At 41.6% G+C, this 22308-nt stretch overlaps 2 protein-coding genes across 2 annotated transcripts in view; both read left to right on the top strand.

The window, feature by feature from the left end:
* LOC127212883 (ovostatin homolog) overlaps positions 1 to 21852 on the top strand; it is a 40182-nt gene extending 18330 nt beyond the window's left edge. Inside the window, exons 17-35 of the mRNA XM_051173077.1 lie at positions 381 to 516; positions 1637 to 1739; positions 2191 to 2419; positions 3062 to 3191; positions 6146 to 6264; positions 7505 to 7556; positions 8558 to 8641; positions 9545 to 9721; positions 10901 to 10982; positions 11576 to 11732; positions 14057 to 14131; positions 15378 to 15543; positions 16190 to 16401; positions 17442 to 17651; positions 18668 to 18792; positions 19374 to 19464; positions 19823 to 19891; positions 20878 to 20977; positions 21630 to 21852. Of these exons, the coding sequence (XP_051029034.1) occupies positions 381 to 516; positions 1637 to 1739; positions 2191 to 2419; positions 3062 to 3191; positions 6146 to 6264; positions 7505 to 7556; positions 8558 to 8641; positions 9545 to 9721; positions 10901 to 10982; positions 11576 to 11732; positions 14057 to 14131; positions 15378 to 15543; positions 16190 to 16401; positions 17442 to 17651; positions 18668 to 18792; positions 19374 to 19464; positions 19823 to 19891; positions 20878 to 20977; positions 21630 to 21682 (2370 nt within the window). The 3' untranslated portion in view covers positions 21683 to 21852. The remainder of the gene's footprint in view (positions 1 to 380; positions 517 to 1636; positions 1740 to 2190; positions 2420 to 3061; positions 3192 to 6145; positions 6265 to 7504; positions 7557 to 8557; positions 8642 to 9544; positions 9722 to 10900; positions 10983 to 11575; positions 11733 to 14056; positions 14132 to 15377; positions 15544 to 16189; positions 16402 to 17441; positions 17652 to 18667; positions 18793 to 19373; positions 19465 to 19822; positions 19892 to 20877; positions 20978 to 21629) is intronic.
* On the top strand, positions 5292 to 5812 carry Mpc1l (mitochondrial pyruvate carrier 1 like). The gene has a single exon (XM_051173163.1). The coding sequence runs from the start codon at positions 5372 to 5374 to the stop codon at positions 5723 to 5725; it is 354 nt and encodes a 117-aa protein (XP_051029120.1). The 5' UTR covers positions 5292 to 5371; the 3' UTR covers positions 5726 to 5812.
* Positions 21853 to 22308: the final 456 nt, after the last annotated feature.

Here is a 22308-nt window from a genome sequence, read left to right as displayed (position 1 = left end):
AGTCAGACAGGCTTGAGTTCAAGTCCCAGTCTGCTGTTTATTGTATGTGCACTGTGTGTAGACATACATATGCATGTGTGCATGCATGTTTGCTGTTAAGACAATAGTGATACTGATTTCTAGGTTTCCCTTAAGCATAAATGGAAAAGAACCGTGAAAATATCAGCACATTAATAATAACAGAAATAGTGATTATTGGTTTTCTTCCAAATTGTGAATGTTTCTGTAAGTCAAATTAAGGAAACTTGACTTCTATGATACTGGATCATGACTAACACAGAGAATATTATTGTCTGTTTACTGTGACTGTAGGCTTTTCATGGTTTTCTGAGGAAAGGAATGTATAATTTTTTTTGTTTGTTTGTTTTTTTCTCTGAAAGGACATGGGTCTGAAAATCTTTACTAATTTCCATTACCGGAAACCAGAAGTATGTTCATCCCAGGAAAACTTGCCCTTACTGAGGACATTTGATGACCCACAGGGACCGATGATTATGTATGGTGCTTCAGCTGCCTGTGGGTAATCTAGAACTTTCTATTGGAGTAACAGTCAGTAGAATTCTTTGGGTGTATGTAAGATAAAAACATGTCAAACACAGGTCTTACAGATGAATTATAATGATTTGGAACAAGAACTAGAATTTCTACAGTTCAACAAGAAAGGCTGGAATTATTTTGGGCCATAAAGAATAATTAGCTTCTGATGTAAGAAGTTCAGGTTTTGGTTTCTGCCTTTCATAATGTTTTAATTTTTTTGTTTGTTTCTTAAGATAGGGACTTTCTCTGTAGCACAGGATGACCTCAAAATGTATGTGAAGACAGCTATACAGGGTAATGCAGGCAGAAATTAGACATGGTGTAAAAACAACTCAACAATACCTTTTTGTTTGTATTGAGAAAGGGTCTCACATAGCCGAGGCTGGCCTAAAACTTATGTATTCAAGGATGACCTTGAACTTCTGATCGTCCTGACTCTACCCTCTCCAATACTGGGGTTTGCAAGCGTACACCACCATGCCCAGCTCTATAGTTATTATTTTCATGTAGAAACACTGACTAAGTGAATTGTATGCAACCTACATGCCATTCCTGTAAAGACAAATGTTATGGAGAATTAGGGATATTAATGCCACCAAAAACTTCAGCAAAAATAATACCAGTGGCAGAGTTGGCAGGTACTGACATGTCAACCAAGAGCCAGGGCGGAGATTTAATTAATTCAGATCTGGCTTTAGGTGATTTGTTCTTTGTGTAGCTTTTAAACAAATATAGAAATATGAGCATCAAAATAGTGACACCAGGTTGAGATTTGAATGATTCAGTGTTAGGCCCTAAGAGTAGAGTCTGTGTCACTCATGCTATGATATAGTTACGAGCTCAACTCAGGGTCCAGGGAGATGGCTCAGTGGGTAAATTGCTTGCTCTGCAGTCATGAGGACCCGAGTTCCATCTCTAGCACATGCACACACACACAAACTTGCACCCATGCACGAATGTACACACACACACACACACACACACACACACACACACACACACACAGAGCTTAACCAGACATGTGTCAGTGAAGCACAACACATACTTTTGCTCTTTCTACATAAGATATTTCTTTGTATCTCTCTCTCTCTCATTTTAGTTCAGGATGCCATAGACAGCATCAACCATGCAGAACAGGCCATCAAAGAGACAGTCAGAACACACTTCCCCAAGACCTGGATATGGGACCTCGTCAGTGTAGAGTGAGTTTTATTTTCTGTTACTTCTAAGTAACAGATTTTCCCCCTGTATGTTTCTATCTCTATTTTTTTCTTCTTTTGATTTGTTAACTTTTATTCCTGGGCAATAAAGTAATGAGGTATTTGGGGGAGAAAAAAGTCACTTATTTGTATATCCTGATCACATTTGATGGTTTGTTTGTTCTGTAAACAGCGTTACCTTTCCACCAAACCTTCTCTCCTATAAATTCCAAGAAGGTAGATATATGCTACCTTAATTTTTAAAAGATATTTGTAGAAATATGGCATTTCTAAGGTTCCATTCTATAGACACTCAGACTAGAAATATGTAACGATGCCTTACTTAAAACCTGACGTCAATTTTTAAACCTTCAGTCACTGTATTTGTGAATGTTCAGCATAAACCCAGGTTCTCACTTAGAGGACAGATGTCACCCACAGCCTGTCTTTTCAGTTCCTCAGGTTCAGCAAATGTCTCGTTCCTTGTCCCTGATACTATAACCCAATGGGAGGCCAGCGCCTTCTGTGTAAATGGGGAAGTAGGGTTCGGCATTTCACCCCAAGCATATCTACAGATCTCCCAGCCCTTCTTCACTGAAATCAACTCACCCTTCTCTGTTGTTCGAAATGAGCGGAGCGACGTGGTTGTCAGTGTTTTCAGCTACCTGACTACGTGTGTAGAGGTAAGTCACTCCCTTTGATCTGGAAGGAAACATCCAGCAAGCTAAATTATTCACTAATTTTTAATTCAATATCACCATAGACTATTAACAAATGGAAAAATCATACTATAAGGAAGTCACTTCTTTCTATAATAATTAATAAATAATAATTGAAATTTTAAATTTTATTTTCTGAGTATGATTGTTTTGACTACACGTATGCACATGTCCCATGTGCATTTCTGGCGCCCATAGAGGCCAGAAAAGCACATCAGAACCCCTTGAATTGATCTTATTGGCTGTTGTGAGCTACTATATGGATGCTGAGAACTGAACCCAGGTCCTCTGCAAGAGCAGCAAGTGCTCTTAACTGTTGTGTGAACTGGGCAGCCCCAGAAGTAATTGTTTTAAATTACAATGACTTGAAATTTTAGTGAGAATGGCATTTTGTGATGATACACATTCTACTATTTTGTGAACGTATGAGTAAGTCTTTGGGCATCTTTTCATTTTGCTAAGTTAAAATAAAGAAAACCTTAAGATGAAAAATATCAACTCCTTTGAAGACATTAAAGAAACCATTGTGTGATAAATTGTAGAATTTCAAGCAAAGAAGAGAGAGAATTTAAAGTGCTACCCTGTGGTTATCATTCTGTTTTTTAGATTTCTGTTCATTTAGAAGCATCTGAGAATTATGAAGCAGTTATCAACAGTCTGGGTAACAATGGCAGTGATGTTCTCCAGGCTGGAGAACGGAAAACATATGTCTGGACCATTATACCAAAGACACTGGGTAAGGAGTAAGCAGCAGTCTTTCATGGACTGACACACATTTTATCGACCTCTGTTTTTCTTAGATTTTTCTGGAGAAACCTGATTTTCTTCAACATCATATTTCTAATTTCCTTTATTCATTTCCCTATATTCAAAATTCTTAATTTCCTTGTTTAAAAGTATTTTGTTTTCTGTGTCTATGTATGTGCCTGCATGTATGTATGTGCACCATGTGCATTGTAGGTGCCTATGGAATTGGGAACAGGGTATTCCATTGGAACTTGGTGGTTGTGAGTTGCCTTATATGGGTGCTGGGTACCAAACCCAGGTCTTCTGCAAGAGCAGCAAGTGCTCTTCAATACTGGGCCATCTCTCCAGCCCTATAGCTGCTTATTGTTAATACTCTGTGGAACAAAACTCCATTCATTCACATAAAAAGCATAATAAGATTAAAATATGGCAGAAATGCTAATGTGTATGATTTGTCAAGTCCACATATCATATCCCAAATAAAGACCACATCTCTTTTTTCTTATTTTACATATCGATCCCAGTTCTCTCCCTCCCTCCCTCCTTTCTTCTCTTCCTCCCTCTCTCCCTCCCTCCTTCCCATAGCCTCATCTCTTTCCCACCCACCCCCTACTCCACAGGGAGGGTGGTGCCTTCTAGGAGGGGTCAACAAAATCTGTCAAGTCATTTGGAGTAGGGACTAGGCCCTCCCTCCTGCCTCTAGGTTAAGGGAGTATCCCTCCATGGGGAATGTGCTCCTAAAGTCCTTTTGTGCACCAGGGATCCATCCTGGTTCCACTGTCAGAGGCCTGACAGACTGCCCAGGCTTCCTAACAGAGACCCATGTTCAGGGGGTCTGAGTCAGTCCAATGCTGGATTCCCAGATATCAGTCTGGGGGCCCATTTGTTCCTCCTTGTTCAGGTCAGCTGTCTCTGTGGGTTTCTGTAGCCTGGTCTTGTCCTCCCTCTCTGCATCTGGATTCCAGTTCAGAAGACCACATCTCTCTAATGCTACCCTGACTATGGCTTTGACAACAGTCACATAGAATGCCACTTTTACAAAAATTTCTTCTCGGCCACGATCATCAGTTATGAGAGTCCCCGGAATTAATTTTTTAAACTAGATGTGCTAAAATAGATCACTGGATACCTAAATCCAACCATTGGATCAAATACTGAGAAGTTTGCTCTAGTGCCTGGCCGTTTAGAAAAGTAACTTTAGAAGTCTCTTGCTGTGATGATACGAAAGAAGAAGGAAGTTAAAAGTTTAGCGAACCAGAAAGGCTAACCATAGATGCTGCTTAGTTTGGGAAAACTTTTTAAAATTATGTCAATATAATTCTTTTATTCAGCTTCTTGTATTCATCGTATTATATCATCAGTGGAAAGTATTTTTTTTTAATTTAGCTGTGATATTGATTCAGCTCAGACCATTTTTCTATTAGACTTAAACTTTCTTGATTCTTATTCTCTGTAAGATCTTCGAATAGCTCACTCTGCGCTTGCTGCTACGTCTTTGTGATGCTCAACAGCTGTGCAAAGAAATGAGCAAAGCTGATAACAGAGAAGCAGAAGCAATATGCCACGAGTCTTGTAGCACAGGCAATGTTAGGCTTTGTGAGTAAACTTTCCCAGTCCTCCAGTATCTCTGACCTAATATACTGGAGATCAGTACTGAATACATACTGTGGTGCCACAGAAATTAAAATCAACGGTTTCTGGCCAGCATTCAGTTATAGCTGGTGGCCCCTGTGCTGTATCAGATCTGTTTTCCTTTGATCTTAGAAAACACTAGAAACCCCAGTTATTACCAGGTGTGATGGCATTTTTCTTTAACCCTGGGAAATACTATTAACCCTGGGAATGGTGGTGCAAGCCTCTAGTCCCAACCCTTGGAAGGAAGAGGCGGGCAAATCTCTGTGAATTCTAGACTAGGTCTATGTAGTGAGCTCCAGGCCAGCCAGGACTACATGGTGAGGCCCTATTTCAAAAAAGGAAAGAAGAAAACCTCCAGATAGCTGATGTTGTATTGCCCAATGTCATTTTTTTATAAACAATATCGAGGTTTCTTCACACTTTGTAAGTTGGCTGCTGGCAGTTGCTGCGTCAGCGTCAGCTGCGAGGTCAGCGTTCGCTGCTCTATTGTTGGCTGGCAGCTTGGCCGTTGGCACTCCTCCGACTGAGGCGACCATGGCAGGGGTGGCCGCGCTATTGCGGAAAACTCAAGAGTATGTGAAGACCAAGGAGTTCCGGGATTATGTAACCAGCACCCACTTCTGGGGGCCTGTGGCCAACTGGGGCCTTCCGATGGCTGCCTTCAAGGATATGAAGGCGCCTCCCGACATCATAAGCGGCCGCATGACGACAGCGCTCATCTTCTACTCCATGGCTTTCATGCGCTTTGCCTACCGGGTCCAGCCTCGAAATTACCTGCTGATGGCGTGCCATTTTTCCAATGTGGTGGCACAGAGCATTCAGGCGAGCCGTTACATGATACACCACTACGGTGGTGGGGTCAAGGCCAGCAAACCTCCGGCCAAATAAGCCTGATGACTGGGGGATGGGAGGGGTAGCCTGAACCAGACTTTGCAGCTTGCAAGCTTGGACTCTATTCCTCCTTAAAAAAAAAAAGTCAAGGAAAACTTTGGTTTGGATTCTAAATCAGTGCAAACTCAACTAAAACCAGCAGTTTGGTTAATTAAAAAAAAAATCAAATTGAAAAAAGAAACTTTGTAAGTTCTAAGGGAGTAAATGAGTAACTTACTACAGGGAATTTCGAAATAAATAGAATAAGACATATTGCCTTATCTCCAGGTAGGAGAAGAAGTGTGTAGCTTGATCTAAACTTTGGTGTGATGGTACAGTTTGGCTCATCTCATTCAAGACATGATTGATAGACCTGAAGCATCTCCCATTGGAGGAAGTATCAGTATTCTTTATCTTATGCTTGGCAATATTTTCCAGGTAAAGTAAATATTACTGTAGTGGCTACATCCAAACAAAGTAGTGCCTGCCCAAATGATGCCAGTAGGCAACAAGATGTCAACTGGAAAGACACCGTAGTCAAAGGCTTACTGGTAGAGGTATGTACATATGGAATACCAAATTCTTCCTGATGGGAAACAGATGGGAAACACCAGACAGGACATTCTCCTCGAAAATGCTTAATCGAGCACAGTTACTTTTGACATAAACCTTCTGCTTTGAACAAATTACAGTATTATACATCCATCCTGTCTTTAATCAGTTCCTCGGGCCCTGTTGGGTAGGTGGCTCAGTGGGAAAATACTTGACTAGCTGTGCACAGCCCTGAGTTTTAGTCTCTGCCTCTCCCAACTCAACTAACAAACAGCCTCATCAAGGATGATGAGGCCCGTTGAAACATGCTTTGTGATTTCTTGACTTTCTTCTTGACATGAAGCAACCTGCACATCTGCTCCCCACACGTCTTTTTAACTGATCCTAAAGTGAAGTATATAACCTTAATCCCAGGGTCTTAGGTTTGAGCTCAATGTTGGACACCAGATGAAGTGTGATCCTAATTGGTCTTATCAATGAAAGCCCAGGCAGATAGTGAGGTAAATGCTGAAAGCTCAGAGAAGCAAAGGAGCAGCCACAGTCTCCTCTTACCTCTTCACATCTTCAGACTGAAGATCTTGTCTATGCATCGCCTTATCACTTCCTGTCTACCCTGTATTGTCACTTCCTGTTTCCTCTGTACAGACCTCCAGACTCTATGGTTAACTAGTGCTAGCTCTGCCCTCTGATCTCCTGGCAAGCTTTATTTGTCAGAATACAAACAAAATATCACAACACATTAAAGTCCAAGAGATAAATCCATTTGTTCTGTGATTGTGAGCAGTTCCTATTAGCCTCAAAAAAAAAAAAAAAAAAAAAAAAAAAAAAGGACAGGGCAGTTGAAAGTGTCACTCAATGACACAGGGTTGGGTTTTGTTTGTTTGTTTTTTGAGACATGGTTTCTCTGACTTTGGAGCCTGCCCTGACACTCACTCTGTAGACCAGACTGGCCTCAAACTCAGAGATCCACCCAACTCTGCCTTCTGAGTGCTGGGATTAAAAGCTTGCACTACCAATGCCTGTCTGTGAACACGGGGTTATCTTTGCACAACCTATGGGAACCGAGGGCCCGAAGGGGTGTTGATACAGCGACTTCCACATAATAAGGACAGGGACAACGAATGACTCTCAAGAACAACCCTGAGCCAGCCTTGCCTCTGGTAACTGATGTTTGGTCTCTTTTCCTTTACGGAAAAAATGACCCAACTTATTATTCTGTTCTCATTTTTGCTTACTCTCTAACAGCCTGAAGGTATTGAAAAAGAAACAAGCCAGAGTTTCCTTATCTGCACAGAAGGTAAGACAGCTCCAGATGGTTAGATGGTCCTAGAGAAATCTGTAAGCATGGCAGATCTACTTTCTTGACCTACACACGAGCCACGAGCCACGAGCCACGAGCCACAAGCCATGAGCCATGAGCCCACTTGCTATGTGGATACATTTTAAGTTCTTCCTGGGGATTTTATTTATTTCATGTTTTATATTCATTGATGTGTAATTTTTAGCAAATAAGATGTGTGTTAATGAATTACATTTACTTATTTGTTTGTCTAAAAAAAGATTAATCTACCTCTGCCTACCTCCTCCATCTTGCATATTTCATGTGATTGTCTCAAAATCTGGTTCAATGGAAAACTCAGAAGTTTTCAGATTTAACCCTACCATAGTGGTTGCTTTTATATTCTTGGTATGAAAATAGTCTATAGATTCACTAGTGGTTCTCAGTCACTTGATTTGTGACCATCATGAGTACTGCTTTTGCTGGTTAGTGGTAGTCTGATTTTAATATTTTCTCACTTTGAGTATCCCTTCTGTGAGCTATGAGTCTTATTATATCTTCTATTTTTTTCTCATATGCTGAAAATGGAGACCACTGTCCGAGACAAAGCATACATCAGTTTCTGAATGTGTTGTTATTCTAAACTTGCTCAAATTCTTAGTTTACTTTTTAAAAAAACTTTTATTACATGTATTTTGTGTGCATGCATGTATGTATGTATGTGTATGTGTGCACACATGCATGTATATGAGTGTGCATTGCTTACCATTGGTGGGGGTAGTCAGAGGACAACTTGCAAGAGTTCCTTCTCTCTTTCCAGCCAGGGACTGAACTCAGATCATCAGGTTTGGTGGCACAGGCTATTAGCCTCTGAGCCATCTCACTGTTCCAAATTCACAATTTCATTTTTGTCTAACAAGCAAAACTAACCAATGGCTTTTTCTTCCTGTTCTAAAGCTCTGCTGCTGTGGCTTGTAGAGGGAAGTCATTGCATTATTTTTATGGGCATTTTCTTTCAGGTACCAAAGTCTCAAAGAAAATACTTCTGGAATTGCCAAGCGATGCAGTGGAAGGGTCAGCCAGATCCTTTGTCACCGTTGTGGGTTAGTTTATCAAATTCTGTATCATGGATACTTGAAAAATCTTGATTGAGGTGGTCTAAAAGAAAAAAGTTCTAAAATAACAGAATGGAGATGTTTTCTTAGGTTGTCAGGGCAGGAATTGTGTTCAGACCACTCTTTGTTTCCCTGTGGGATCTGAAGGCATGGAGTTCCCAGGCCTGTATCCCTATGAAGTATTCTCACTGGTGGGTAACACTAAATGCTCAGGAAACAGAAGAACCTGCTATGACCTATAAATGTGAATGCTAAATTAGCCTCTTGGAGATTATGCTATGTTGTGATACTGGGAATTTTTTTGATTAAAAGAGAGAGAGGTTTCCTAAAAGTAAAGGTTAATTCATCTATCATCAGCCTTGAAGCCTATATGAGGATAGGTTATAGCTTGCATTTTATCAGGTCAGAATCTAAAATCACAAATTAGAAGCAAGCTAGCAAGTGAGCACACTTCCTAAGCATCCTCCTTGCTGTGGGGATGAGACTTTCAGGAACATTTTTTACCTGAAACCCCTCTAATTCCACACCTAAGAATCCCCTCCCTCAGATTCTCTCTAGGAAACTTTGGCTTGTTTGTGTGTTCTACTTATTTTATTTTAAATTGTGTGTATAGGGGAGAGTATGTACACCTAAGTTCAGTGCCCAAGGAGGCCAGAGGCAGAGACAGATGTGAGCCACCTAATATGGGTACTGGGAACTTAATTCAGACCTGCTTCAAGAGTAGCAAGGGCTCTTAACCACTGAGCCACCTCTCCAGCCTCCTGTTTACACCTTTTAGAGCCAACTTGAAACATTTTCTGCTGCTACTGTGCAATAATAACCACAGGTTCTAATGCCAAGGCAGTGGCTCAGCATGAACGAAAGTGTATGACTCTCCTTTTCCGTCTTCAGGAGACATTCTAGGAGTCACAATGCAGAATCTAGAGAGCCTTCTCCATACACCCTATGGGTGTGGTGAGCAGAACATTGCCCAGCTAGCATCTGACATTTACATACTTGACTACCTGAGAGCCACCCAACAGCTGACAGAAGAAGTCAAATCCAAGGCGCTGCTTCTCTTAACAGATGGTGAGAGGGATAAGTAGTTTCTGGCAACAGAGATGAAAGCAACTGCAACTGATATCAGAACTTGATCAGTCTTATTCTGTGGCCCCCTGTGAGATCAAAGTGAACCTTCTAGGTACTCTGGGTCCTAGCTGTGTGCTCCTTTTTGCTTTAAAATCTGTGTCCATCATTTAACCTTATGACATAGAACTGTAGTTGTAAATTGTGAACTCATCTTTATTCATGCATGCATACAACAAAATATCATGTCCATCCCTATGTCTCCCCTTCAGCTCCCACCTCACCCTCCCTAACTTGCCCCCGCCTATCTTTGTGTCTCATTATTATTATTATTATCATCATCATCATTGTAACCCAAGTCCAGTTAGCACAGCCCATATGTGCATGGCTGTAGGGCCCTCCCCTGGAATAGGAGACACCTAGCCATGGCCACGCCCTCAATAAAGAATGAGTATCCAGTCTGCAGCAAACACTCACTGCCAATAGCTCCTTAGTATAGGACTGTGTCTGGAGATCATCTACCCCATCTACACCAGGCTTTTGACTGGCTCACTCTTATGTAGCTCTTGGTGAGCTCACAGTTGTAGTATCCAAATCATGCTCTGAAGACAGCCTTCCACAATCCTCCTTTTCCTCCTCTGGCTCTTGAATTCCTTCTATCTCCTCTGTGATGCTCCCTGGACCTTGGTGGTAATGAAGTTAATATCAATGAACTCATTTGAAAAATGTGTCATAATTATCATAATAGCTTATTAGCTGCGGCCGTGGATAGTGGCTGAAAATGACTAATTGGTCAGCTCCTAGACTTGCTTGCTTGGCTGTGTTCCAATGCAGTCAAGTGTTTGGATCTGGATGTTGAAAGACGGTATACAAGCAACATAAAAATGTGATAATGAGGACAGGTCCAGGAGGAAATGCAGTTTGGGTTTTCTTCTCAGGAAGGTAAAAGTGAGTGAAGTAAAATAACCTTAAGGGAAAGGTACTGATTGCTAAGTACAGGGCTGCTCCAGCTTTTAAGTAAGCCATTCTCTGTCTACACAGAGGTAAACAACATGAAGCTTTAGGAACCAAAGCTGAAGGGTTCACATTAGCACACCCCAGGGCTTGCACTCACCCAGTCTACACCTCTCTTTTCCTTCTCTCCCAGGCTAACAGTCAGCTTGCTGCTATGTTGTGTTTTAGGTTACCAGAAGCACTTGTCTTTCAAAAGCTACGATGGTTCATATGACATGTTCTGCCAGAGCAATCAGAAAGGAAGCATATGGTGAGAGAAACTTTGTTTGCAAAAAATAGATTTTTGTTCCTAAGCAGGACTTGCAAGAAGGTAACAGTAGCTGGTGCTCTGTTGGGAATTTCCTGCCAAGTAAGTTTCCCAGTGGATTTACAGAGAATGAAACAAAACCCCCAAAATGTATTATTTCCAGTCTGTTGCAACAATATCCCCATAGTCTCATGCAACTTGCTGGACTGTGTGATCACTTAATGATGGTTTTCTGTCACAGTTCATCAGCTCCATGGCAAGTGTCACATCTTACTCTGTGCCTCTCAGTCTCATTTAGATGCAGGGAAAGGAAACTAGATGCCTCATAAGCGTTAGGTTACGGATCATACCAGTCCTGTTTCTGGGTACATGTAATCAGCCAGACCTTTGGGTGGCTAAAATCCACCTGCTCTAATTTCTACAGATCCGACGTTCATTGTGTTTCACTGATTCCCATGAAGGGGCTACTGTTAATCAAGACTAGTGTATCAACATTGGACACATGTAAACACATTACCCAAAGGGAGCAACACTGATGTGCCTATGCGCTGACATCATCTCTCTCCCTAACTTCTGCTGTGATGATCCCAATGCAGGCTCAGCGCTCTTACTTTCAAGACATTTGAGAGGATGAAGGAATATATTTTCATTGAAGACTCGGTCCCCAAACAGACCTTAATCTGGCTTTCAAGCACACAGAGAACAAATGGGTGCTTTAGAAAGGATGACAAGCTTGTCAACAATGCTGGGGAGGTAAGGGACTCACAATGAGGCATTCTCTCCCTGTTTCCCTGTATCATCTGCCTCTGCCGCCCTCCCTCATCTGCAGTGTGCCATTCTTGGGAATGCTATGTTTGAGTCTGCTGTAGAAATGGGGCCCCTGTGTCCTCTCTGTGAGCATCGTTTCTGTTTAACCAGAGCCTAGACATGAGTCTTTTGTTTGCTTTCTTCAGCCTTTGGTCTTTCTACAGAGTCAGGCTTCTGCAGTCATTCAACTGGGAAGAGAAGAAAGAGGGCTCCATCCTGAGGTTTAAATCATGGTCTCAGGCTGGGAATGCAGCTCAGTTGGTAGAGTGTCTCCACACCTCAAAGAAAAGAGGAGATTATTTACTCTGAAGCCAATCATGAGTGACCAGGGTCCAGAAACACAGATCAAGCTTTCTCCAAATTCCATGGGCCAAATTTGTAACAATTTGTAATAAGTTTTTATGTAACAGAACAAAGTCATAGCCCAGAGAACTTTTCAGATACATTGGTAGAAACACTGACCAGCATTGATCACAGCGGGGAGACCCAGCCCCAGGTCTCAGAGGCTGTCTGATGGCACTCTTAATTGTTCATTGGTGGGAACTAGGGACTGGTTAGGTTAATGTATTCCAGGCAGTTTTTATCTGTTAGTCACAGAGGTGCACAAGGAATGGCCATTTAGGAGGTTAAAGAACTTGGTTCTGGACCTGCAGGATTCCAACCTCTCTACAACCACTGATGGTTTAACCAGTTAATGAGCCTTGTAGAAAGCTAGGAACTTCATTCATTTACAAGTTGCTTGCAGTATGCATGGAGGCCTGCGTTCAACCCCAAATACCACCCAAACCCTACCAGGCATGCTCCGGGTTTAGTGGCTCATCCCTGTAACCACAGCACTTTGAAGGAGAGACACGAAGGGCAGAAGTTCAAGGTTAGCCTCATATAGTAGTGCACTACATGGGAGCCTGCCTGAAAAATAAAAGCAAGGCATGGGGACCCAAACCTTAAATATGAACACTCAGGAGGCAGAGTTGGGAGGATCTCTTTAAGTTCAAGGCCAGCCTTGTCTGCTAGGGAGCTCCTGGCCAGCCAAAGCTACCTCATGAGACTCTGAAAAAAAAAAAAAAAAAAAAAAAAAAAAAACTTCACAGTCATGCATGATAAGTATGCAATCCATGTACTTTTTAAATTCTTTTCTAATTTGTACTATACTCATATGAGTCCTGATAACCTGTGCTTGAGTTGTATGACAACTTGACACAAGGTAGAGTCGTTTAGGAAGAAGGAACCTCCACCAGAATGACTTGTGGGCAAGCCTGTGGTGTATTTTCTTAAGTAGTGATTGGTGTGGGAGTGCCTGGAACTTTGTGGCTGATGCCACCCCAGGGCGGGCTGGGTAAGTTTGGAGAAACAAGCCAGTGAACAGCGATCTTCCATGTCCTCTTCTCCAGCCTGGAGCTCCTTCCCTGACCTCTTGGACTACAGTGTGTGAGGTGAAATAAACCCTTTCCTCTCCAAGCTGCTCTTGGTCATTGTCTTAGGGTTTCTATTGCTGTGAAGAGACACCATGACCACGGCAGCTCTTATAAATGAAAACATTTCATTGGAGTGGCTTATAGTTTGAGAGGTTTAGTTCATTATCATCATGGCAGGTAGACATGGTGCCGGGGAAAGAGCTGAGAGTTCTTTATCTTGATCCTCGGGCAGCGAGAAGTGAACTGTCGGCACTGAGTGTAGCTTGAGCATAGGAGACCTCCAAGTCCACCCACACAGTGGCATGCTTCCTCCAACAAGGCCACACCTACTCCAACAAAGCCACGCCTCCTAATAGTGCCACTCCCTGTGGGCTTATGGGGACCAATTGCATGCAAGCTACCGCTGTCATAATGCTCACCCCTGCAGCAGAGTCCGGTGTAAGACGATACTGTAGCTGCCACCGTGGCCGGAGTTTACACAAAGTCTTTCATCTCCTTTCAGTCTCAACCCATCAGCAAAATGATTCTTAGCTATCTTCAAATTAATACCAAAACAGCCATGTGAACTGCTCAGAATTCAGGCCAAACACTGGCCACATAATACTATGCACTTGTGCACAACATATGTGTCTTTAAAATTCTTATGTTTTATTTAGTTATTCCCTTGAGTGTTAGAGGAATCTCACCCAGATAGCATGACTCCTATTTACTTGACTTAAAAAAACGACATGCTAAGGTGTTTTTGCGAATAACAGTGTTTGTTCGAGCATTTTCCCCCTAGATAGTCTCGGTTCAGAAACAGCTCTTCTTTTGTGTTCCGCTACCCCGGATGGCTCATTGTTCCTTTGTTTTCAGGGCCGTGATGAAGAGGACGTTGTACTCACTGCATACGTAGTCGGGGCCTTCCTTGAAGTTGGATTCGATTCCAGTGTATGGATTCCCATCATCTCTGGCTTCACTTAGCTGAATGCACCTTAGATAGAGCCTGGATTCAGAATGACTTGAAATTCTTAGACAGGATAAGATACAAAGACAACATTTAATCCACTCCATCCTTTCAACTGATATTCAAAATTCTCTTGGCCCACTGATAGGATTGAGGTTTCCCCCAGGTTGGATGTACACATGGGAAGGGAAAAAAAAAAAAACCAACTTCTTCATAAGATCTTAGGTATTTATATGTTCCCTGGACTGCAGCCATGAAGTTCAGATTATGAACTTCTGCTGTGGCAGTGTTCATTGCCACAAAATCAAGGCAAAAGGATTATGGCATTGAGTCCAGTCTTGCCTCTACAGCAAGACCCAGATCCAAACCAAAGGCAGCTGTCAATGAAAAAGAGTGTCTGTTCTCAGCAAAGCTGCGGTCTAGCATTTTCAGTATGGTTTCAGTCCACAGACCATCCAGTTACAAAATATGTTCCTAAAAGAGATACTGTGTTTTCAGGATCATTGGTGCATCTTGAAATACAAACCTCTATTTAAAGCATGAAAATAAAACATTTTAGGTCTAAAAGGTCCATGTGTGATCTAGGGAGATCATTCAGTTAGGAAAGTACTTGCCTCACATGCATGAGGAGGACCTGAGTTCTGTTCCCAGAACCTGTGTACAAATGTAGTTAACATACTAGCACATGCTTGCAATCCGGTTTCTGAGGAGACAGAGAATGGAGGGTCCTTGGAACTCTCTGTCCAGTAAGGCTAATATAATTCATGAGCCCTAGCCAAAGAGAGACGTTGTTTCAAGTGAGGTAATTACTAGTCTTCAGGTTATTACCCAAGTCCATCGTCTGACCACCATGACACACACACATACACACAGATACGCACACATATCCACACACAATTGTATGTTTAGCAACATGGAAGAAGTTTGTATTATAGGTAAAACATTACCGATGTAATATTAAAACTCACTCCTTAAATGTTGTTTTCCCCATACTAATAATAGTCCAGATTTATTTTTCTGATGCTTTAAAAATAGATCATGTGAATATATGTGATAGGTTTGTGTGTAAAAATAGAGTATGTGAATATATGTGATAGGATTGTATGTAAAATGTGCTTCGGGGATATAGTGTGTACATTGTAAACTGCATTATAAGCAGTGGTTTAGCTTACATATTCAGCGAGCTCATGAAATGTCCCTTTATCACAAGCATCTCTTCCTCCCCTCTAGTTTCCGGCCCTCCGCAGTGGCCTCTATTGCCTGGAGGAGGCATATTCAAATGGCGTCACCAATAGCTACACTCAAGCTATTCTGGCTTATGTGTTTGCACTGGCTGGAAAAGAACAGCAAGTGAAATCCTTACTCTCCGTCCTGGATCAATCTGCTACAAAAATAAGTGAGTCTCACTACCATTTGTCTTTGCTGGGGAGAAACTCAGCGAGGGCACAGAGCAGAGCCCTCCCTCCCACAAGATGCTCCTGCCTTCTCCTACAGAGTCAGCAGCCATGTCCTCAAAGACTACCAGACATCTCACCTCCCTCTTCCTCTCTTCCACCAGTTTTTTCCCAAACAAATGAAGCATTCTGCAGACAATAATAATTACTTCAAAAACTACTTATGACCCTAAGGAGACACCGTATTTACTTCCCAGAGTCTGTCATAGAAAAACACCACAGACTGGATAACTTCAACTCAGAATGCTTTTTCTCTCCAGAGGGCAAAATTCTAGGATTCAGATAGCAGGAAGTGTGGGGACTTTGCCCTTTGCCCTCGTATGGTGTTTCCTCTGTGTGTGGACCCTTTTGTATGTCCATGTTTCCTCTTCTCATACTCACCACCACACTGGACCATGTGGCACCCTAGAAACCTGATTTTAAGTTTGTTATCTCTTTTAAAGAACCTATCCCAAAGTCCAGTCACATCTGAGTTTAAATTTCAGGTCACAACAGAAATCCAAAGAATAGAACCTGTCCCCTCCAAATAGGAGCCTGTTTTAAGGACTGTGAAAATTCTTTTTATAGACACCATCTTTTTTTTCTCAGATAATATGATATATTGGGAGAAAGAAGAGAAACACAAAGCAGAAGGCTCTCCATCATTCATCCCCTCAGCTCTTTCTGGTGCGACTGAGAAGACATGCTATGTGCTGATGGCTGTCATTTCTCAGGTCACACAGGACCTTGACTACGCTAGTAAGATGGTGCAGTGGCTTGCCCAGCAGATGAGCTCCCACGGAGGCTTCTCTGCCGCACAGGTGATTAGCTTGACATGAGTGAATATGCTTAATGCAGAAGATGCCACTCCAGAAGACAGCAGTAACGGCCATGAAACATAGACTCTGGGATGAAGAAAGCTTGATATTCATTTTTGCTTTCTGTATATGAATGTTTTGTATGCCTGTTGGGCTACCTTGATCTGGAGTTACAGGTGGTGTTAAGCTACCATGTGAGTTCTGGGAATTGAACCTAGGTCCTCTGCAAGAGCAACAGTGCTCTTAACCTCTGAGCCATGTCTCCAGCCTCCACATTTGATTTCTGAATCCTGTTTTATTTAGTCATGGGTTCATCATTGTGTTTCAGACACTCTTGTGTGGAGACTATCTTGGGTGATAAATGAGACCCTCCTCCCCTTTTAAGGAATCCAGGCTGTCTGTGTCTCCATTACACTGTGGAAAGCAGAGTGTAAATCTAGAAGAGATTTTCTTTGTAAGAACAGAGTCTTGCTACAGTAGATAGCTAATGGTACAATGATCAAACCACCTGTCAATTAGGAATAAAGATGCAGTCCCCACATCAGAAAAAGTGAAGGGGGGAGAACAGAGGACAGGAAATCGAATGGCCATGAAGCACTGAATGACTCCTTCCCTAACAGGGAAAACTGAAAGTCGGGAGATTTCGTCTAAGGAAGACAATGTCCCTTTCTCTCCTGCTTCAAGGCTGAGCCCCCATGAGATGGCAGGCTGATGAAATTCCAAAGACCCTCTTCTAACTTTTGTCTCTCTTCAAAGACGAGGAGACAGAGGGCAGTCATCACATTGTACCACACCATCACTTTCTGACTTGATTTGGCATGATTGTCAGCAGTGGGCATGGTTGGTTATTTTTTGAAAACTAAAACCAAATTAAGATTTGCTAAAGAAAATGAATTGGCAGCGACTCACACATGTAAAAATGTAAATATTCTCTGTCATCTGGGGCATCTTCCTTTTTGTATACCAGCTCCAGGAATGTTTGTAGGAGCTAACTCAAAGTCCATGGTCAGCAATGACTGACCTTATACCACTATTCCATGTAGGACACCACAGTGTGCCTCCTCGCCCTAACCCGATACATGGAGCTAACTGGCTCTAGTTCTCAAAACACTGTCACCTTGAGCACTGAAGAATCTGAAGAGGTTTTCTCTATCAACAACCACAACCGCCTCCTGGTACAGCATTCAAAATTATCCAAAGGGCATGGGCTATACTCGGTGGACGTAGAAGGAGAAGGCTGTACGTTTATCCAGGTAATGGAAGCCCTCCTACTTTCCTCACATTTTTTATAATCAATAGCAGAAAATGCAAGATATGTTATATAGAAGTTATTCTCATTTTTATTAATTTTAAGGTTAACACACAGGAACTAGAGAGATGATTCAGTGATTAAGCGCACTGGCTACTCCTCTAGAGGACCCTGGGTGTGATTGTCATCACCAGCATGGTGATGATAACTCCAGTTCCAGGAGATCCGACGCCCTCTTCTGGCCTCGTCAGTCACTGCATACATGTGGTACATAGATGCAGGCAAAACACCCATACACATAAAGTAAATAAGTCTTTAAAAAATAAAGTTGGGCCAGACGTTGGTGGTGCATGTCTTTAATCCCAGCACTTGGGAGGCAAAGGCAGGCAGATCTCTGGGAGTTTGAGGCCAGCCTGGTCTACAGAGCGAGTTCCAGGACAGGTTCCAAAACAATACAGAGAAACCCTGTCTCAAAAAACCAAAAAGATAAGTAAATAAACAAAAAATAAATAAATAAATAAAGTTGACATACAGAGTAATAGATTTCATGATAGCGTTTTCATATTTTCCTTCCCCAATACCTCTACCTTCACCCACTTTTATTGGACCCTCCCACTCCAACAATACACACCTTCTGCTTTCGTGTAATATGCACTTCATTCCTTATGCCCTCCCAAATAAGAGTTCATTTTTCCATTTCATGAGCCCCCCACCACACACACACACATACACATTCACACAAATACAGAGAATGTGAATTGAACCTTTTTTATTAATTAGATTTGTTCTTAGTTCTGCATAAGCAGAGCTGGCTCACAAGTTTCTTGGAGAACACTGCCGGTAGAGAGTGTTCTGTCCGCATCAAATGACATCATCATGCTGCGTGTCACGAAAAGCACGTTTAGTTTGTCCTGGTTCCCTGATGATAATGATGTAAAGCACGTTAACGATGATGTTAGGCAGACAGCAGGTCCTTCCCTTCCTTCTACAGAACTGTTTTCAATATGTTATCCTTTCCAGGCCACCCTCAGGTACAACACACCACTTCCGCAGAAGGCATCGGGATTCTCTCTTTCCTTGAAAATGGGGGAAAGCAACTCTTCCGATGTATTCCAGAAGAGGTTTGACCTCACGGTGACCCTCAGGTAAGTGTCACATTTTGATATCCACTCCTAGGCTAGAGAACCATATCAGAGAATCATTTCAAATAGGACTGAAGAGACACAAATTTGGATGATGGAGACTGGTGAGTCGCATGTTGGTGGATGATGTTGCACACCTCAGTCACTTCACTGCTTTTGCAGACCCTGGTTTAGCAGCTAGTCTTCAGCAAGGTCTGTAAATGTATGATTCGCACTCCTCTGCTATAACCTGTGAGCTGTTGCCTTGTGACAGATCACCAATGTAGAATCTCTCCTCCGGTGTTTGACGAATCTAAAGCTGACAGAACCTACGTAACATAAACAATGAAATCTTGTCAGTAAATTCTGACTCTGTGAGACTGATGAGACTTTGCATCCTCAGACTTCATCATCTGCAGCAGCTAACGTGATGTACACTTGTCATCTCATTCACTGTGATGCAATTGTGATTGTTCTTTGATGTTTGAGAATGAAGTTTTCCAGCTCCTTCCCTTCCAACTCTTGCCAGCTGTCCACCTGCCACCCTCACTGAGAGAGCTCACATTTTAAATCCACGTAGAAATAGGCTTGCTTTTTCATTTCAGGTATACGGGAGCTCACGAAAGCTCCGATATGGTCCTTGTGGATGTGAAGATGCTCTCTGGGTTTACTCCTGTCCTCTCATCTGTTGAGGAGGTAAATAAGAGTGCTCATGTTCCCTAGCACAGAGAAAATGAGCATGCATTAAAAAAAAAGACAGAAAGAAAGAAAGAAAAGAAACAAGTAAAGGATGGAATTCTTCATCCAAGCATACTTCAGAGTTCACATTTGTATTTTGTCTATACTGGAACAGAAGGAATTACGTTCCTATTCTGCAGTGATGCAGTCATAATTCATCATATATTTCTTTATTCAGTTCCCTTGTATATGCACAGAAACACTGAGGTACAAGGCAATGTTTCCATAAACAGAAGGCACAGTGCTCATTTCTAGAGGACGACTCTTGGTTATTCTAACACCTGATCTTCACCCTTTTCTATCAATCTCTTCAAAGCTTAAACACAATGGCCAAGTGATGAAGACAGACACAAAGAATGGCCATGCTCTTTTCTACGTGAAAGATGTAAGTCCAACAATAGCTTTGTTTTGTTGCTTCTGTTGCTTTGCTTTCATGCTTTGTTTCTGAGTTTTGTTTCATGGTTTTGTCTTCTGAAGGTTGTTTAAAAGCTTCTCTATTTATTTTAGATGTGTGTGAAAGAGCCTATTGTTTTAATGAGACATTGAATATAATCAGTGTTCTGCCTCACTAATCATATCCTTTGTATTAACAAATTATTCCGTGTAAGTCATGGTTACCTGACTAGATAATTCTTACGTTTAGAGGCTTCTTCATCCCTTACAGAATGTAATGCAATTATTTATGGACAATTCTTCTACAGCTTGAACTCCAATGAAGGATGACATGATTTCTTTTTTATTGCCTAAACTGTGTATATTTAAAGTGTACTGTGGCATTTTGATATGCCTTGTAGGTTAATTGTCATAAACAAATTTTAAAATTTAGTCTTACTTCCATTGTCAGTACAGAAAGACATCCTTCTAAAATGCCAAATAATTTCCTATTGTGCTCATAACATGGTTTCTGTATCCATCAATCTGCTAATATACAGACATGGGTTATTTTGAGTTATTTCTGTACTTGGCAATTGTGACCAGTATTGAAGTACAATTGTAGCATGGCAATGCCTTTTCAAGAAAATAATCTAATTTATCTTGGATGCATCCTTACAAGTAGGCTTTCTGAATCATACAGTAATTCTATTTTTATTTTGGGGGATAGGGCACTCCAAACTGTGAAGTGAATTTTAGAGCCATCCTGTCCATGCGCACTAATTCCCGCTCACACAAACCAAAACCATTCTCTAACATGTTCAACCAAGCCGTGTTGATTACATGATTTAATGTCAGCTGTCTGGTTATTATGCTATTACATAAGATAGTGATGAGCTTTCAGTTTTAATTAGGTAGGTCATGAGCTTGTGAAGTAAGTTTTGCAGATTTTCTTTTTTCAGACCTACTAGGACTTGTTTACCATCCGTGTCTTTATAGGTTTCCAGGGCACCAACCAGCTTCACCTTCTCTGTTGAGCAAACCAACATTGTGTCCAACATCCAGCCAGCCCCAGTCACGGTCTACAGTTATGAAAAGGGTAAGCAACCATGTCACAGCTGGTGAACATGTCTGTAGCTCACACTCACTGAATCACTGCATTCCCCAAATCATCACTCTATCTTCCAAAAGTGAACAAGTGATGATTTTGTATTATGTAACTTTTTTTTTTTTAATTTCATGATGTGGATCCTGACTGTGCCAGTTCCCAGGGTATCCTAGCACCTAGAATCCCTTGAATGAATTGTGAAAAGACTCACCCTTGAAATACAAACATTGCTAACCTTCCAAGCCTTTTTCATTGTTGTCGTTACCAAATCAAAATTTACTATTGCATGCTATTTCTATGGTTTAGACTTAAGAATGGAAGCGGTAAGCCCTTATAGGAAAACATAGTGGATTGTGTTTAAAAACATTTAGTGTATTGAGGAGACCATGACACATCCCCTGGAAGGTCAGCATGGAAAACCTGTCAAGGAGTAGACGAACACAGTCTGTCCGTACTAGTTTAACGCATTCCATCACATGACTTCCTTTAGTAGAATAGTTAAGAATTGATAAAATGTATGAGTGGTTACTTCTCCTGAAAACTTATTGGGAAGTTAATATTTAACGTCTTTGTATGGCCTGCAATAGTCTAGTTACATACAGTTAGAGATTTGATAAAGACCAATGCTCTTCTTCTTTTTCAGATGACTATGCTCTCGATTCTTACAGCATCAATAGCATTTCCGATCCCCAATAGACAAAGCAGAGCCTAGAGAAAAGTAAGGACATTGTACTGAAGCCTTCACAGCCATGCATATGTCTCTTACAGCCTCTCATTTTTGTTAATAATTGAACAGGTCATAAACATGTATGTACAGATACTTGGACATCAGCATGCATGTTATAGTTATGGATTTGTATGTATGTATTTATATATGAGACATACACATGTGTGTATTTACTGTTTATGTTTTAAATCCCAGGTAGGGAACTGTTTCTTTGAATAAACCCTTCTCCTGGTCAGCATCCTAACAGAGAGCCATGACCAACTGCCTCACACTGGAAGAGTCCTCAGTCACAGTGACTTCTTGACAGCTCCACTTCTTTTCTGCCCATTAAATGATATCAACTCAAGTCTGAGGCCATTGTTTTCTATTCTTCCTAGTTTTCAGCATGGGAATCTCAGGGCTTTGTTTGAGTGCAACTGAATAATTTCCTTCATTTTCTTCATCTTTAAACTCGTTTGGGCACCTAAACTATTCAGAACTAGAATCCTAGAAAGCCCAAAGAGGGAAAGGAATAGGCAGAAGTGGACGTGGGGGACATTAGGAGTGGACGTGGGGGACATCAGGTTAAAGTTAAAAAGGACTCCATCAGCTCCAC

Source organism: Phodopus roborovskii, unplaced genomic scaffold (assembly GCF_943737965.1).
Source record: "Phodopus roborovskii unplaced genomic scaffold, PHOROB, whole genome shotgun sequence".
NCBI lineage: Eukaryota > Metazoa > Chordata > Mammalia > Rodentia > Cricetidae > Phodopus > Phodopus roborovskii.
This window is presented reverse-complemented; position numbering and strand designations above follow the sequence as displayed.

Excerpts from the sequence above, each read along its gene's own strand:
- Mpc1l (XM_051173163.1), top strand. The coding sequence starts at position 5,372 with ATGGCAGGGGTGGCCGCGCTATTGCGGAAAACTCAAGAGTATGTGAAG.